Source organism: Gekko japonicus, unplaced genomic scaffold (assembly GCF_001447785.1).
Source record: "Gekko japonicus isolate JY-2015 unplaced genomic scaffold, Gekko_japonicus_V1.1 scaffold474, whole genome shotgun sequence".
Classification (NCBI taxonomy): Eukaryota; Metazoa; Chordata; class Lepidosauria; order Squamata; family Gekkonidae; genus Gekko; species Gekko japonicus.
In genome coordinates, this window is record NW_015177020.1 from 571,592 (window position 1) to 589,853 (window position 18,262).

The window sequence follows — 18,262 nt, forward strand, 5'->3', positions numbered from 1 at the left end:
CACAATACAGCGGTCACCGAGGGAGAGCACTGTTTCGCACTGTGATAGAAAAAAAGTAAAACAGATGCACATGAAAGTCCTGTGCGGTTCCCCGAGCTACATTACAGTGTTTTCTTACTCGCTCCAGATGCCGAGTCTTGTCGTGCTTGGGTTGTCGTCTCCAGAGAAGAACTCTTGTCTCTGCCCACAGAGACTCCCTGTGGTCATTCACTCCTTGTGAAAGCCACCTACCTGGACACTCGGAACAAGCATGCATCGCCTCCCAAGAAACCTCCAGGTGGCCCCGCCCTGGATAGCCCAGGCAAGTCCAATCTTGTCAGATCTCAGAAGCTGAGCAAGTACTTGGAAGGGAGACCTCCAAGGAATACCAGGGCAAGGACACAGAGGCAGGCAATAGCAAGCCACATCTCTGAAATGTCCTAGCCCCACTAGGGGTTGCCAGACGTCAACCATGACTTCCAGGCACATACACAGACACAAAAGAAGCCTCCAGCTTTACCTCTGGTTATCAGACAAAGAAAGCTTTAACTCTCGAAAGCTCATTAACACCCCCCACCCCAAATCTTGTTGGTCTCTAAGGTGCTACTAGGAGCTGCGGTGGCTCAAGTGGTTAAGATGCTGAACTGCAGGCTGTGGAAGGTCCGTAGTTCAGCAGTTCGAGACCCGGGTGCCGCGTGACGGAGTGAGCTCCCGTCTCTAGTTCCAGCTCCTGCCAACCTAGCACTTCGAAAGCAAGAGATTGCAAGTAGATAAATAGGTACCACTTCGGTAGGAAGGTAACAGCGTTCCGTGCGCCTTGGTGTTTAGTCATGCCGGCCACATGACCACGGAAACGTCTTCGGACAGCGCTGGCTCTTCGGCTTTGAAACGGAGATGAGCACCGCAACCCTAGAGTCGGACTCGACTGGCTTTCGAGCAAGGGAACCTTTACCTTTACTTTAAGGTGCTACTGGACCCAAATCAAGCTTTTCTACCGTTGACCAGCATGGCTTCCCACTGAAACTATGTTCATGGAAGGCACAACATTCAGCCGCATGAAGTGGAAATCCATCAGGTGCTTGATGGAAGGGAGCTTTGACGCTTGAAAGCTACAGCCCAAAAATCTTGTCGGTCTCTTAAGGTGCTAGTGGATTCAAATCTAGATGCTTGGGTGAATGCCACAGAAAGACACAAGAGTCTATGAATCTCAGATGACACAGGAGGCCACACATTCACCCTCTAAGGTGTGGGGTCTTGTGAGCAAAAATTCTACTTTGTGAGCTTACTGGCATGAAAGTTGTGAGCGAGCGATTTGGCCGCTGCATAAATTAGTTTGCTGTGGAGCCATCCTTCCTGAGCTAGGACAATAATCTGTGAGCTGGAGGCTAAAAAACCGTGAGCTAGCTCACACCAACTCAGCTTAGAGGGAACATTGGAGTCTCATGAAACTCAGATGTTATCAACTGTCTCTCTGCTTTCTCTGTCTGTTGCACTCTGATGGGTGAGGCGGGGGAAGAATAGGATCCTTTCCTCAAAAGGTGATTGGTTCTTCAGCATTCTGTGACAGAGACTTCCTCCTCCGAAGTTCAAGTGTTCAGGAATATTCCATGACATAACATCAGCTCAGCTAGAAGCAGGCAAGGTGGATGGCAGCTAGCTTTCAAGCTTTGTAAAATGGGTCCGATCTAGCATAGAATTTCTGCCTGTGCTAGACTCCTTGCGCAAAAGAAAATGCAAGAAATATGAACGTGGCTGCCACTTGCACCAAGTCAAACGTATTGTTTTCCCCACCAGCGTTTCCACTTGCGTAAGATCTTGAGCAACCAATTTCTGAGCACTGGGATATATAGGGAAGAAAGCACTAGATGCTGCACAAAAGCTTGTGTAAGTGGAACCACACTAACAGTGCAGTAATAAAAGCACTTCCCTGGGAGTAAACTCCATTGAGTAGACTTCAGTAGGATTCTCAGTAGACTTTCTAAGGATTACTCTGTAAGTCCATTTATGTTTCCATATTACTGGAACCAAACCAACATATATATACAGCCACATCCCCCCTAGACAACACACAGAGAGTAGCATAAATCAGCATTTTGGCACCAACCTCATGTGGCTAGCTTCACTTGGTCAGCACAATGCAGGAACCGCTGAACGTGCTCGGTGCAGTTCATCACAGAGGTCTGGTTTTCTTTAAGGCACTGTTCAAATGCAGCGAATGGTTCCATGCAGTCGTTGCGAATCTTCTGAATAATTGGGCTGTGGTGAAAACATAAGAAGAGGCCTGCTGGATCAGACCAGTGGTCCATCTAGGCCAGCATCCAGTCTGACATGGTGGCCAACCAGTTCCTCTGGACAGCCAACAACAGGGCCTAGAGGCTGAGGCCTACATAAGAAGAGGCCTGCTGGATCAGACCAGTGGTCCATCTAGTCCAGCATCCAGTCTGACACGGTGGCCAACCAGTTCCTCTGGACAGCCAACAACAGGGCCTAGAGGCTGAGGCCTACATAAGAGCCCTGCTTTGTGGCCAACAACAGGGCAGAGAGGCCAAGGTCTTCCCTTTCCCCTGATTCAGAGGATTAGGGCCTTGGAATGTGGAGGTTCTGCTCAGTCCCCATTGCTAATAGCCATTGATAGACTTCTCCTCCATGAATCTATTTAACCCCCTTTTAAAGTTGTTTATTCCCGTGACCATCACTCCATCCTCTGGCAGCAAATCTCACATTGTGATCACTCTCTGCGTGAAGCAGTATTTCCATTTGTCCGTCCTGAACCTACTGCCCCCAAACCACTATGCCCCTGATGGATGAGTGCGCAGAGGCATTATCTTCAAGAGGTCTGCATTTCACCATCACCACCCATTAAGTTTGCTAGCTAGCATCTTTCTCAAAGCACTAGAATCACAGCTGGAGGGGGGGGGAAAGGGGGTTCACCTCCATGGAGGAAAAATCCAAGTTCTCCTCCCCTGACACACATGGATTTTTGTTGTTGTTGTTCAGTCGCACAGTCGAGTCTGACTCTTTGTGACCCCATGGACAAGATCTCGCCAGGCCTTCCTGTTTTCCGCCGTCCTCTGAAGTTGGCTCAACTTCATGTTCGTTGCATCTATGACACTGTCCAACCATCTCATCCTTTGCCGTCCCCGTCTTCTGACCTTCAATCTTTCCCAGCATCAGGGTCTTCTCCAGGGAGTGCTCCCTTCTCATTGGATGGCCAAAGTATTTGAGCTTCAGTTTCATTATCTGGCCTTCCAGGGAACAGTCAGGGTTGATTTCTTTTAGGATTGACTGATTCGATCTTCTTGCAGTCCAAGGGACTCTCAAGAGTCTTCTCCAGCACCATAGTTCAAAAGAATCTATTCTTCGGCGCTCGGCCTTCCTTATAGTCCAACTCTCGCAGCCGATACACTTTCCTTATATAAAAGTATACCCACAGCAAAAATCAGTTTTCCCCAAACTAGTCAGGGCTTCTTCCTCCCTGGCCTTGCACAGCAAGAGACAGTGAGTCATAGTGGTTAGAGTGCAGGACAAGGTGCTGGGGGCACCCGAGTTCAAATCTCCACTCGGCCACGGAAGCTCTATGGGTGATTCCTGGCCTGTCCCCCTCAGCCTAACCCTACCTCACGGAGTTGTTATTGTAAAGATAAAACGGAGGAAAGGAGAACAACGTTGTAGGGAGATCGACAGACCTCCCTCTTCCCCCCCCCCCTTCTACTCTGTCCTATCTTTATTTTGTCCCTTCTTTTCCTGAACTTACCCTCCTCCTTCCTCTTCCTTTGTCTTGCCCCTTTTTCTCTAGGAAATATAGAAGTCCACAGAATGCATCAAGTCCAAAGTAGAAATTCAACACTTTTCCTAGGTAGTCTACAGTGTTTCAGACTTTTGGTCTACATAGTAGCAACCTTGAGAGGTGCACTTTCAAGCCTAGGAGACCTGGCCCATAAAGAAACTGAACAATATTGTCTTGTAAAGAAATTGGAATGAGACTTTCTATTGTGGCTCTTTGTTCCTGAGGAAGGACCAGAAGTCTGAAACACTGTAGACTACCTAGGAAAAGTGTTGGATATCTACTTTGGACTTGGAGCATTCTGTGGACTTCTATATTTCCTATGATGGATTTTATGTATAGATGTATTGCTGATTACATATGTGTTTCACTTTGCTGAAGTCTCTTTTTGTACATTGACTATTGTGGGTATTTCAGCACACAGTTGTTTGGCTGTTACTTGCCATTTTGTATTGTGTGATGCATTGTTTGGCTACTTTTTCTCTAGGGCTGCTTTCCCATTCATCGCTGGGCCACGAGTCTCTCCCGCGCCTGCTGCCTCCCCAGCTGCCTGCCTGTGACGGATTTGCTGGGGCGCCACCTGACATAATGTTAGGACCCTCAGCAACAATGGAAGCACACACTTGCAAGAAGGTTTTGCTTTATTGAAGCTGGAGATGCATGGACAGGAACACTGTTAGGAATGAGGGGTGAACTATGCGCAAAACAGTTATAGTACATTCATATGAGCATTACCCAATTACTATGGTTTCCGCACACGCCCTTAGGCCTGGGAACTAACTGCCACCCAAAGCAAAACAGGTATGAGCTTCCCACGGCTCTGCCTGCCTAAAGCCAAAGCACTGATCTCAGCGACTCCTCCAGCGGCCTTGAGAGATACGCAGTGCAGTTTGCAGGAGAACGGCAATTAGCCATAGGGAAAGGTATGCGCATCTGTGCAAAGGAAGGTATGCGCATGCGCAAAGGAAAAAGAACATTTTGGCAGCTTGCTGACACATAGTAAATTGATTTGTTCAGTTTCTACTCTGTAATATGCGGGTTTTTTAAATGGGAATATGCTGGTGTTATTGCATTGACTGCTGGAAGCCACCCTGAGCCCTGCTTGGCGGGGATAGGAGCAGGATATAAGTTGAATGAATGAATGAATGAATGAATGAATAAGCCACTTCAGGTTCCCATTAAGGAGAAAGATGGGGTGTAAATCATATCACATAAATAAATAAAATGTTTTAAAAGCAAGGCTTTGGGCAGACTGATACGGTTTTCGGGGGAGAGGACTTACTGGGAAGATGAGCACTTGGCCATGTCGAGTTTGAGCTGGTGACAATCTTGCTGCCAGGAGGAAGGGTTGGCGGCCACACACTGGCCGTACTCCTCCATTTCTCTGCGACAGTATCGCGCCGTCACTTGCAGCGCCGCCTCCCTGTGGAAGGTGGAAACACAACGGCATTAGGGATGCCCGGCCGGCGCTGACAGGGATGTCAGGGAGAGGAGAATGTAAAGGAGCATGCGTGAGAGGCAGCATGGTGCGGTGGTTAAAGTGCCTGACTAGGATCTTGGGAGAGCCAGGTTCGAATCCCCACTGTGCCATGGAAGCTCATTAGGTAACCTCGGGCCCATCACACACTCGCCGCCTAACCTACTCTAGAGGGCTGTTGGGAGGATAAAACGGAGAAGAGGAGAATGACGTAAGCCGCTTTGGGTCCTCAATGGGGAGAAAGGTAGGCTATAAACAAACGGTGTGCGAGAGGCAGCATGCACAACATGCCTCTGTGCACACAGAAGCCCTGCACGTTATAAACCCTCACTGCACGAAGATCATATGCCCCAGCTGCTCATGGAGGTGAGACATCTCTACTAGCACCCTCACAGTGCGTCCTAAGTAAAGTTACACTTTTCTGACATCAGTGGGCTTAGAAGGGTGCAACTCTGCTTAGGATGGCAATGGCAGCGCAGCAGCCATCAAAAGGCCGAAGCAGTGCAACGAAAAAAACGGTCTGATTAGTGGTGGAGGCACCTCTGTTCCAGAGGTGTGCTTGCAAAACTATGCATAACAGAAAGGGGGAAACTTCTCACTCCTCCTAAGCAGTAAGAACATAAGAGAAGCCAATGTTGGATCAGGGCAATGGCCCATCCAGTCGAACATTCTGTCACACGGTGGCCAAAAATACCAGGTGCCATCAGGAGGTCCAGCAGTGGGGCCAGGACACTACAAGCCCTCCCACTGTTTCTCCCCCCCTCCCACAAGCACCAAGAATACAGAGCATCACTTGCCCCAGACCGAGAGTTCCTATCTATACCTTGTGGCCAATAGCCACTGGTGGACTTCTGCTCCATATGCTTATCTAATTCCCTCTTGAAGCTCAACTCAGGAGTCACTCAATCAGATTGCTGGGCGGCTGAGAAAGAACAGACTAAACGCACAAACCGTAACTTAGGGCATGCATCGCCACAGAGTAAAGTAATGGACAGTGGCTTAAACGACAGAAGCACGCGATTCAACAAACTCTTGGAAGAGAGATCTATCCGCCACTATCAGCCCTGAGAAGCAAGCAGAATCTCCATATTCAGAGGCAGTACACCGAAAAATGGCAAGGATGTGTGGACAACCAACAAGGGAGAGCTGCCCCCTGAATGCACTATTTATAAGCGTCTTTGGAGGACGACTGCTGGAGACAAGAAACTGGACTAGACGAATCCTGCTTTTGATCCAGCAGAGCTCTTTTTACGCAGAGCAGTTATCTACCAGGAAAGAGCCCAAACGGGAGAGAGACCCCCACCCCAATTTAGCAACCAGGTCAGACACTTAAAAGCCGGCACTTACATGGTGCGCCTATCACTTGGAAGAGGAACTCAGCCTCTTCCTTCCTTCTCCTTACAGCGCATGCTCCCCAGCGGCCGAGGGCGTCCTTCTGCGCATGCTTCTGACAAGCCGCCGATCGAGTATTCCACGACAGCCGAAAGAGCCTGTGCTCTGGCGCATGCGCACCGAAAGGACGACGTCGCCTCTTCCGAAGCGGCGCCCGAGAGCAAGAAGGGAAAGTGGGACGGGCGACAGGACGCGCGTGCGCAGCCAGGCCGCCACCGCCTGCCCCGGAAGCGGAAGCGGCGCGGGCCGGCTGTGGCGGCCGGGGGAGGGGGGCTCCCGGAAGCAGGATGGCGGCGGCAGCAGCCGGTGCCGGGCCGGTGCCGGGGGACGAGCTGGTGCAAGACGTGATCCCCTACCGGCGGCGGTCGCGGCTGCTGTGGGGTACGGTGCTGCCCTTCTGCCTGCTGTACCCGCTCTGGCTGTGGTTCTGGGGGCCGTGCGCCTGGGCCTGGGCTTGGGGCGGCCCCGCCGAGGTGCCCGAGGCCGCGCTGCTCTACCTCGCCGCCATCGCGGCCGTGCACCTGCTCACCGCCTTGGCCGGCCTGTGGAGCGTCAACGTCCACTGCTTCCTCTACTGCTGTTGGGTCAGTCGCGCGCCGGGGTCAGGGGGCGAAGGTCACGGGGCAGGCGGAGGGAGCGGTGGAGGGGGCTGGCCGCGGCCACGCGGATGGCGCCCGGGTCCGCTTCACTGACTCGGCGGCAGTCCCGGCCCCACAAGTGGGACCTCGAGCCCCCCGCCTGCCTTTATGGCAGGGGAGGGGCGCCTCTGGGTGCAGTGGAGCTTGCCAACGTGGTACATGCTGTCCGCTTCCTTCTTCCCCAAAGCTGCCTTAGGCAAGTCTCCAGAGAGGCAGTGCATAGGTTTTCTGAATGAATGAAAGCCAGAGCTGACCTTCCCCCATCGGAGAGGAGCAGGAAGTACTTCAGAACCATCCATCATTTTTGTACCTGCAGGGAGCACTTGCTGAGGAGCAGCTGCCTCCACCATAGGAAGATGTTTGGCCTGGAACCTCTCAGTATTTTATGGCTGCGCCAGCCGTTTTGTGATGCTGCCTGTGGGCTTGTTCTCAGAGCTACAAACGCACTCACGCCAGCTTAACAGACTTGGGGGAAACTGCTACTTCTAACTGGTAGCAGTCCTTGTTAGTCTGTGGGAGTAAAAGCAAGGAGGAGGTCTTAGGGTGCCCCCAAAAGCACATTTGTTGTGGCTTGAGCTTCTGTGGACAGCAGTGTGCTTCATAGGATGCAACTTGTGTCTTCTCCACACACAAAAACTATACCATGGTAAATATGTTGTGCAGCTCGCCCCCTGATGTGGAAGTCTTCTCATTATATGAAGAAGAAGAAGAGAGAAGAGATTGGATTTATACCCCGCCCTTCACTTGGAGTCTCAGAGTGGCTTACAATCTCCTTTCCCTTCCCCTCCCCACAACAGACACCCTGTGAGGTGGGTGGGGCTGAGAGAGCTCTGACACAAACTGCTCTTTTTCAAGGACAGCTGTGCCAGAGCTTGTGACTGACCCAAGGTCACATCAGCAGGTGCAAGTGGAGGAATGGGGAATCAAACCCGGTTCTCCCAGATTAGAGTCCGCACACTTAACCACTACACCAACCACTACACCAAATGGGGACTCTTTGTTCTGTGGTGAGGCAGATAAACTCTACCCTTGGTCAAGGGCCCTTTATTTCACTTCATAAATTGCGTTCGGGTGTTGGCAACAGCGGCTGAACCCTGATATAAATGAAGCCTTGCCTGTTTCGGCTGTTTGAGATGGCTGTACTCCCAGTCCCGTTACTTTGCCTATTAGATGTCTCATCCTCTTGGTTGCGGTGACTTACACAGCGCAGTCCGTCTTGAGTCTCTGTGAGAAAGGCATGTTTTAGGTAATTAAAATAAATAAGTAATGTGTGGGGAAGAGAGGTGGCTGAGAACTAGTGAAAAGTTCACGAGGGTGGTGAATCATGAAGGGATTAGTAGGACGAGAACCGTGACAGGGTGTGCCCGTGTTAGGCTTTGGTGATTGCTTAAAAAACCTTGCGTGGGTCCCCTTAGTGTACTTAGCTGTTCATGCTTCTGTCAGTGGAATTTCACATCGCCAAACAAGATTTGCATTTGTTGCCCTAGATGTGGGCTTTGGTTGTACGTGCTGTGATTATTGGATCTCTTATGGTGTTGTGAAACGGTCTCTCTTTTCAAAGTCTGTTGCTTATTCTGCAGTATTGCAGGCACCTAAAATGTGGGTACATCTTATCACAGAACATCACTGAGCTGTCTTGCATATGACAGCTTCCAACAAGAACATCACTTCTGCAAGTTGGGGGGGGGGGATATGGGTCGATGTGCATGTGCACGTTTGGGAAAAGTAACTGTGCTCACAGGAAAAAAGATACAAATCTGATAGATAAATAGAGGGATTAGTGAACGTTTTTTGGGAATTTGGCGGCCACCTAAAGCTTCTTGTAGGATCAATGTCTAGTAAAAACCAGAATGTCCAGTCAACCATATGATCTGCATCGGAGCATCAACAGGGAAATAAGGTCCCTGTAGGATACTGTTGCACATGATGTATCCCACAGTCTCCCAGTACACAATATCTGCCTTTTATTTTTTAAGCTTTCAGCTTCGGTACCCAGAAGGAATGGCATGTGTTTTACCAGCCAGAGGTGTTTGCACAAAAAAGGCCTCCATCTGTCTGTGCTGACCCCTTGACCTAAGTTTTTCTGTCATGGTAGAAAGGGGTGTCAAGTCACAGCTGACTTATAATGACCCCGGTGAGCTTTTCAAGGCAAGAGACGTTCAGAAGTGGTTTGTCATTGCCTGCCTCCACGTCACAACCCTGGTATTCCTTGGAGCTCTCCCATACCAAATACTAGCCAGGACTGACTCTGCTTAGCTTCTGAGATTGGGCTTGTTGTTGTTCAGTCGCACAGTCGTGTCCGACTCTTCGCGACCCCATGGACTAGATCACGCCAGGCCTTCCTGTCTTCCGCCATCCTCTGAAGTTTACTCAACTTCATGTTCGTTGCATCTATGACACTGTCTAACCATCTCATCCTTTGCCGTCCCTGTTTTCTTTGACCTTCAATCTTTCCCAGCATCAGGGTCTTCTCCAGTGAGTGCTCCCTTCTCATTTGGTGGCCAAAGTATTTGAGCGTCAGTTTCATTATCTGGCCTTCCAGGGAACAGTCAGGGTTGATTTCTTTTAGGATTGACTGATTTGATCTTCTTGCAGTCCAAGGGACTCTCAGGAGTCTTCTCCAGCACCATAGTTCAAAAGAATCTATTCTTCGGCGCTCGGCCTTCCTTATTGTACTACCCAGGGCTATTTCTGTCGTGTGAGGTATCAGGTAGGAAAACAGCTCAAATGAATATTTTGTTGCACTCCCCTCTTTTTTTCTCATTGGCACGAGTATGTTTTGGGAAGTTTCTTCTTCTCGTCACTTTCTTTTGGTGAACACTGTGAACTGAAATTGCATTCCTTGCTTGCTAACTAAATCCCCCACATTCTTTCCCTCCCCCACCCACCTTTTTAAAAAAAATCTCCCTGCAGTTTTTTAATTTGTGGGGAAATGCCAAGTTCGCAGTGCTTCCCAGGATAAAAATAAAACACGTAATTAGTCCATTCATTTATGTGGCTTCTCTGGTCTGAGATGGAGAGAAGCCCAGCTCTTTCCATTTCCCTGTTTACCGAAATTTCTCTACGTGGATTCTTGGAGGAGAACTTTACTTGCCAAAGGGGGCCAAGCGAGCAGCTGAAGTACTCTACTCGAGTGGCTAAAGCCGCGGAAGAAGCAACTCAAAGCATCCTTCTCTTCCCCGCTATTTCACTTCAAGAAACCAGTAGAGGGATAGGAAAACAGGCAGTTTGCCATACCTTGCATTTCTCCCCATTGGGGACCCGTAGCTTATGTCATTCTCATTTTCTCCATATTGTCCTCACAGCTCCCCCTTCCTGAGTTAGGTTAGGCTGTGGGAGAGAGCTCAAGGTCACTAGGCAAGTTCCATGGCAGAATGGGGATTTGAACCTGTGTCTCTGAGATCCTAGTCTGACACTCTAATCCCTCCCTACACCACCGGCTGAGGTGTCCCGTACCGAACTGTCACTGGCATGGTTTCATGAGCATTTAAAGTTTTGCCATTGGAGCCCGAAGAAGATCTTGTGGAGTTTGGATCTTCTTTTAGAAGCCTCGCCCTGACCTGGATAGCCCAGGCGAGCCAGATCTTGTCGGACTCGGAAGCTAAACAGAGTCAGCCATGGTCAGTATTTAGATGGGAGACCACCAAGGAAGTCCAGGGTCGTGACATGGAGGCAAGCAATGGCTAACCACCCCTGAATGTCTCTTGCCTTAAAAACCCAATAGGGTCACCGAAAGTCACCTGTGACTTGATGGGAGAAAAGAAGCCGCCTTTAACACTTATTTATTTTTATTTATTTGACGAAATTTAAATCCCCCTCAGGGGCCACCAAGGCAGCTTAAATTTCTTGTAGTTCTGGGACAGTGAAGAAACAGCCGTTATAAGAAGGGAGCTGAAGGTGGCAACCAGGCCCCATCACTTCAGTTCCATGGCAGACCTGGAGATAAAGTTCCCCAGTTCATCTGGCGATATTATGTTGATCTAGCTAATCAAATAAGATATGGGAAGGAAAGGATTACTAGGGCTAGCCTGATCTCATCAGATCTTGGAACCGAAGCAAGGCTAGTACTTGGATGGGAGATCTCCAAAGAATACTAGGGTCATGTGACATGGAGTTAGGCAACAGCAGACCACCTCTGAATGTCTCTTGCTTATGAGGTCACTGTAAGTCAGCTGTGACTTGACAGCACTTCCCACCACCACAATTAGGGGATTCAGCATCAGGCAATTTACGAGCGTGTGTCTTGTTGGGTATGTAAGTTTCAGTATAGCTGACTCACAGGCCGTGTAATGCTTCCCCCATTCCCATCTCCCACAAGAGCACCAGCTGCCCGACCTGCTCCCTCCTGGCACCCACAATTTCCCTCTGCTACATATCGCTCGGCTCATTGTAAACTTTAAAGACCACACTTTTCCAGTTGTGTGTGTCTCTCCTTTTCAGGTACGCAGTCCAAGGAAAGCCACATTGGCAAAAGTCGTGCCAATGCCAAACAACGGATCTGCAGAGCTGGTGCCACTCCACCGAGACCAGGTGAGCCAATGGCGATCGTTTGAAAGGGTGTGTGCCTCCCCCGCATGCAGTCCGAGTTTGACAACTTGGCCCTGGAGCTCCTCCAGGTGGTTAATAAGAAGCCACTAGTACAGATTTTGGGAGCAGAAGTAATGCTTTTTACTAGAGGCCGGATGAATGATTTCCACCCTTCCTCTACTCCCAGCCTTGCCTTTGCCCTGTTATGATTGGTGACTCTTTTCTGTCCAATTGGAAGCTGTCATCCATGCCTTTGTGAAAGTGAAGGTGCTGCACTGTGCTCAGTTTGGGGTTGCGCTAGAAGAAAGTTTGGAGGTTGCGACTTATTGCAGTGGCTTCCTTGACCTTCTGCATGCCTAGCAGGTGCTCTGCCACTGAGACACACAGCCCCCCCCCCCCAAGTTGCCCTGCGAGTTGAATGGCTGAAATTTGGGGACTGGTGAGATTCGCCTTTGAAAACCAACAGTTCCTGATGAGCTCTGTAAATGTCAGACCTCACTGGAGTTCATCTCCCCCACCCATTTATTAGATTTGTTCTGATAAGTGCTGACAGGTTCATGTAGGTGATTATCCACTTTCAGTGATGGATCTCCTGCTGGACCTCCTGATGGCATCTGGTATTTTTGGCCACTGTGTGACAGAATGTTGGACTGGGTGGGCCATTGGCCTGATCCAGCATAGGCTTCACTTATGTTGTTATGATCTTTCAGTGATGCTGACAGAATCCATCTAGGGATGCTGGCATGCATTGTAGCTGGCTTCCAACATGGTCTTTAGATTCCAGCACTGTGTTTCTAGGGTAACCAGGAAACAGAACCTAGAATAAAGGACAGGCTTGATTCTCAGACGGGAGATTCTGGCCTCACCTGTGTGTGACAACGGGAGCTTGGACTTTCAAGGTCAAAGAGCAATTGGACTCTGTAAAGCAGGAGTGGTCAAACTCATTTGTTACGAGGGCCGGATTTGACATAAATGAGACCTTGTCGGGCCGGGCCATGCATGTCATAAAATGTAACGCCAGGTAGCGGAGATACAGACTTTATAAAGGACACAAACACAAAGTTAGGTTTTCTTACTTAAAATAAAAACATGCTTAAAACATTAGCTCTGTCAGCTGCAAACCTACTTTTGATCTATTGACATTCACCACAGAAATCTCATGCTCAGAGTTCTGAGTCTAGGACCCAGGTTAAAACATGAAATGGCTGAGTGATTAAGAGAGTCTCACAAAGCAGGCTATGATGCAGCAGCAGAACTGGAAGCAGGAGATGGCCAGCTCCACTGTGGGCCTGATGGAAGCCCTCCGGGGGGGCCTGATCTGGCCCCTGGGCTGCATGTTTGACACCCCTGCTCTAAAGCTTATCCCATGAAAATCTTCTTGGTCTCTGCGGTGCTGCTGGAATCAATTCTAGCTGACCTGAAGCTAGCTGGTCTACTGCAGACCAACAGAGCCGCCTTCTGGAACTGGACTCAACAGAGGCAGAGGTCGGATTTTGCCCCACACCCCAGTGGCATCCCCAGGTGGTATCTCTTAAGAAGAAGAAGAGGAGGAGGAGGAGGAGATTGGATTTATACCCCGCCCTTCACTTGGAGTCTCAGAGCGGCTTACAAACTCCTTTCCCTTCCCCTCCCCACAACAGACACCCTGTGAGGTGGGTGGGGCTGAGAGAACTCTGACACAAACTGCTCTTTTTCAAGGACAGCTGTGCCAGAGCTTGCGACTGACCCAAGGTCACATCAGCAGGTGCAAGTGGAGGAGTGGGGAATCAAACCCGGTTCTCCTAGATTAGAGTCCGCACACTTAACCACTACACCAAACTGGCTCTTTAGTTTCTCCTGTATGAGTGAATGCTTGCGGTGTAAAAGTAAAGTAGAGCAGTGTGGATGGAATTCTAATGGGGTGAGGATGAAAGCGATCCTCTGTTCCTGGCACGCAGTGGTCCAAAATTCAGCAGAAGGTGAACACAGTGTATCTCAGTATTGCAGGCCTACAGAGACGCAGCATATCCTCCATAGGTCCTCATAGCATACGCGCCTTCCTTTTAATAAGGGACACGTTGCTTAAACGTTTTAAAAAGTTTCAAAGGTGGGATGGCTCTGCATTGGGGGAGTAGCCTTGCTGATGCGTACTAATTTGGGGGGGGGGGAAATAAAGATTGGGTGTTGTGTGTTAGAGGGCACGCAGTCTCCATAGTGGCTCATCAGGTAGGTTTTGATTGATTGCTGATGTTCATTTTGAGAAGACTTTTCCCCCCAAAATGAGATTGGCAGGTAATCTTGTGGTTTGTTGCTTCCTTTGAGGACTCGCTTCTTTGTGTGGTTGTTCGTCTGCAGGCACTGTACTATGGTGAGTTATAGGCAGTGTTCCCTCTAAACTGAGTTAGTGTGAGCTAGCTCACAGTTTTTTAGCCTCCAGTTCACAAATTTTTGTCTTAGCTCAGGAAGGGATGGCTCCAGAGCAAACTAATTTATGCAGTAGCCAAATCGTTCACTCACAACTTTAATGCTAGTAGCTCACAAAGTAGAATTTTTGCTCACAAGACTCCACAGCTTAGGGGGATCATTGGTTATAGGTGCTTATCGATGCCAAAGTTAATGGGAAGTAGGAAGCTGTTGGGCAGATCTGCCTTGCAACAAGCGGTTGGGACTACAGGCCCTTTAGTTCCTCCCAGTACAATGATTCAATGAGGTCTCTTAAGATTCTCCCTTGCAAGCGGAAACTTCACTTTCATACCCTTTCTTTTCTGCTAGGGAGAAGATGGGCAGGAAGTCCTTTCCTTTGAGTTTCAGAAAATAAAATATTTTTATGAGCTGAAAGAGAAGAAGAAGTTCCTCCCGGTGGCGTTCCCCGTGGAGCACCCCCTGCAGTATTACCAGAATGCACGCGGTTACCTGGAAGACAAAGAGATCCGAGTGGCGGAGAAGAAATACGGCACCAACAAGTGAGTGGGAGCCAAGACGGGCAGCGATATTGGGGAGAACCTGAACATGATGAGCTCTGCTGGATCGGGCCAGTCTTCTTCTTAGTCCAACATCCTGCTTCTAACAGACACCAATTAGATACCACAGGGAATCCCGCGAGCAGGGCCCACAGACAGCAGTCCCCACCTCCTGACTGTGTCTAACAGTCAGAGGCGTTCTGCAAATCTGGCAGGAATGAGAGGATCCAGTCTGTTTAAATGCATGTGTTCCGAGCTTACTAATACATTAGCGGCAGGGCTATTTTTGGGCAGAAACACACAGGAACGGAGTTCCGGCTGGCTCCCAAGTTGGCCACGCCCAGCAGGAACTCATTAGCATAATAGGCCACACCCAACAGCAGAAACTCATTAGGATTGGCTACATTAGGGGTGTGTGGCCTAACGTGCAAAGAAGTTCCTGCTCCAAAAAAAAAGCCCTGGGTTTTGACAACAAACAAGGTAAAGAGAATAAGAAGTAAAAGGTGGGTGTGGCTGGGTAACCACACTTCTGGTAACATGGGGGGGTGGCCTAATGTGCTAATGAGCGGTGCTGTCAGGGGTGTGGCCCAATATGCTAATGAGTTCCTGCTGTTGGGTGTGGCCTATTATGCTAATGAGTTCCTGCTGGGCTTTTTCTACAAAAAGAGCCCTGAAGCGGTGTTAGAAGTCTAGCGTGTTCATAACACAATACTGACTTAAGTGTTCTTTTGGTATGGGGTAGCAGGGAAGCCGTTGGCTAGACACAGAGCTTAGTGTCACTGTGTGTGTGTTTGGTGAGCCAGGACTCAGCCGAGATGGCGTGGATCTTTTGGGACCTCGATTGACCAATAAAAGGATAACGAAGGATAGGCCCGAGTTTATCAGAACTCGGGAGCTAAGCAGGATCAACTATGGTCAGTAGTTGGATGGGAGACCACCAAGGAAGTCCAGGGTTGCTACGCAGAGGCAGGCAATGGCAAACCCACCTCTACTCTTCTTATGCCTGCAACGCCTCGTGGAAGGGGTTGCTGTGAGTTTGCTGCAACTTGACGGTATGTTCCTCATGAAAGTGGGCTCATGCTTAATTTTGAAAACAAGAAGGTCTTGAGCTTGCCGTTGAAGTCATACTCTCACCTTGGAGTTGTCGCTCTCTTGCCTCGTGCATGCCCAGATCCACAGCACATGGTCGTGGGATGTGCGGCATGAGCCATGGGACTTTGCACATACTCAGAGGCACCAGGTTAGGTGCCTGATGAGACCCAGCCCAAATCAAGCCTTCTTTGAGGCATCTTCAGCATCTGGATTTTGTCACTGGAGTCAATTACACAACTTTAAATGAATGCACTTCACTTGCATCATTTTATTTTGGTACCAATTGTTTTGTCCAGAATATTGACACATCTTTAACAGCAGGAGTAGTGGCAAGTAAAGTAGGATGGGACAGTGGTGGGGTCGGTGGGATTTGGGGTCAGTGGTTCATATGGGAGAGGAGAAGAGATTGGATTTATACCCCGCCCTTCACTACCCAGAGGAGTCTCAGAGCGGCTCACAATCTCCTTTCCCTTCCCCTCCCCACAACAGACGCCCTGTGAAGCAGGTGGGGCTGAGAGAGCTCTTCTGAGAACTGCCCTTGAGAGAACAGCTCTGAAAGAACTTGTGACTGACCCAAGGTCACGCCAGCAGCTGCATGTGGAGGAGTGGGGAATCAAACCCGGTTCTCCCAGATTAGAGTCCACGCTCCTAACCACTGGACTAAACTGGAGTGTGCTTAGAGGGTGTTTAGTCCAGCCAGGTTACCTCTAGTTTCTTAGCTGTTACCTCAAACCAGTTAACTTTTTTCCAAAAACTTTCTCTGCTGTCATAACGACATGAAAGTACATGGTTTAAAAAAACAGTTTTGGACACTGATAATATTAAACGGGATAAGCGGGTGGTGTCGTAGAATCTGAATGACATGCAGCCAAATCCAGGCTTGCCTGAAAACATTTCCTCTGCCTTTGTGATCAAAGGCATGGTTTGGCCGGAAAAGGAGAACGGGTTTACGCTGCACGTTAACCTTGGGGTTCATCACACCTTCCTACTCGTATGGATGCCTGGGGCTGTGGAGCAAACTCCCAAACAAGACTGTTTGTAGTTGGGATTACATTGTTGAACTACCGTGTTTCCCCGAAAGTAAGACATCCCCCGAAAATGACCTACTTACAGTTTTGCCTCTCGCTGAAATATAAGGCATCCCCCGAAAAGAAGACCTCCCCGATAATAAGGGTCCCCGGAGCAGACAGGAAGTGCGAGGTCTCTTTTAATCAGAGAGCCCGCGCTGCCGCCAGGACAAGCTGCCGCCTGCTGCTCGCTCTGCCCTGACGGAGTGTACCGTATTCTTCTTAATAAGACATCCCCTGAAAATAAGACCTGGTGCATCTTTGGGAGCAAAAATTAATATAAGACACTGTCTTATTTTCGGGGAAACAGGGTAGATCTGCACTGCAGTTGGGCAGATGACCCATCAGAACTGTTAGGGAGGGCTTTACTTGGCGGGGACTTCTATGCTGCTGATGCTCAGCACAACAACAACAACAAAAAACCCTGAGTGGCTCACAGATACAGGCGCAGCCTTCAAAATAGAAGCCTCCCAAGACGATGGACAGATGGAAAGGGCTATAAAGTTGCAGCCAACTTATGGCAACCCCAGAGGATTTTCAAGGCAAGAGATAAGGCAGAGGTGGGTTTGCCATGGCCTGCCTCTGTGTAGCAAGCCTGGACTTCCTTGGTCGTCTCCCATCCAAGTACGAGCCAGGGGCAGTCCGGCTTAGCTTCCAGGATTGGGCTAGCTTGGGTCATCTAGATCAAGACAGACCTCCTAAGAAGTGCAGGGAAACCTCTAGCATCTTGTAAGTTGGAACCCAGTGTTCCCCCTAAGCTGAGTCAGTGTGAGCTAGCTCACAGTTTTTTACCCTCCGGCTCACACATTTTCATCTTAGCTCAGGAAGGGATGGCTCCAGAGCAAACTGATTTATGCAGTAGCCAAATCGCTCACTCACAACCTTCATGCCAGGAGCTCACAAGGTGGAATTTTTGCTCACAAGACTCCACAGCTTAGACAAAGCATTTTTTGGAACCAGGCCAGAATGGAAGGCAAGAGTGTCAGAATGTACTAAGATCAAGATGAGTAGCTGTATTAGTCTGTCTGTAGCAGTAGAAAAAGGAGCTGCGGTGGCTCAAGTGGTTAAGACGCTGAACTGCAGGCTATGGAAGGTCGGTAGTTCAGCAGTGCGAGACCCGGGTGCCGCATGACGGAGTGAGCTCCCGTCTTTAGTTCCAGCTCCTGCCAGCCTAGCAGTTCGAAAGCAAGAAATTGCAAGTAGATAAATAGGTACCACTTCGGTGGGAAGCTTGGTGTTTAATCATGCCGGCCACATGACCACGGAAACGTCTTCGGACAGCGCTGGCACTTCGGCTTTGAAACGGAGATGAGCACCGCAACCCTAGAGTCGTATTCGACTGGCTTTCGAGCAAGGGAACCTTTACT

General features: G+C 49.5%; 2 protein-coding genes across 2 annotated transcripts in view; one reads left to right on the forward strand and one right to left on the reverse strand.

Moving 5' to 3' along the window:
- On the reverse strand, positions 1–6,679 carry CHCHD5 (coiled-coil-helix-coiled-coil-helix domain containing 5). Its single transcript, XM_015427769.1, has 4 exons — positions 6,588–6,679; positions 5,046–5,186; positions 2,084–2,235; positions 1–39 (listed from the first exon to the last, which is right to left on the reverse strand). Coding segments are annotated over exons 1-3 (294 nt in total). The 5' UTR covers positions 6,590–6,679; the 3' UTR covers positions 1–39; position 2,084.
- Positions 6,680–6,909: 230 nt separating this feature from the next.
- ATP13A1 (ATPase type 13A1) overlaps positions 6,910–18,262 on the forward strand; it is a 54,445-nt gene continuing 43,092 nt past the window's right edge. The window contains exons 1-3 of the mRNA XM_015427770.1: positions 6,910–7,216; positions 11,711–11,800; positions 14,549–14,739. Of these exons, the coding sequence (XP_015283256.1) occupies positions 6,920–7,216; positions 11,711–11,800; positions 14,549–14,739 (578 nt within the window). The 5' untranslated portion in view covers positions 6,910–6,919. The remainder of the gene's footprint in view (positions 7,217–11,710; positions 11,801–14,548; positions 14,740–18,262) is intronic.

Excerpts from the sequence above, each read along its gene's own strand:
- CHCHD5 (XM_015427769.1), bottom strand. Across the intron at positions 2,236-5,045 it reads GCCAAGTGCTCATCTTCCCA|CCCAATTATTCAGAAGATTC; the intron begins GTAAGTCCTCTC and ends TTTTCACCACAG.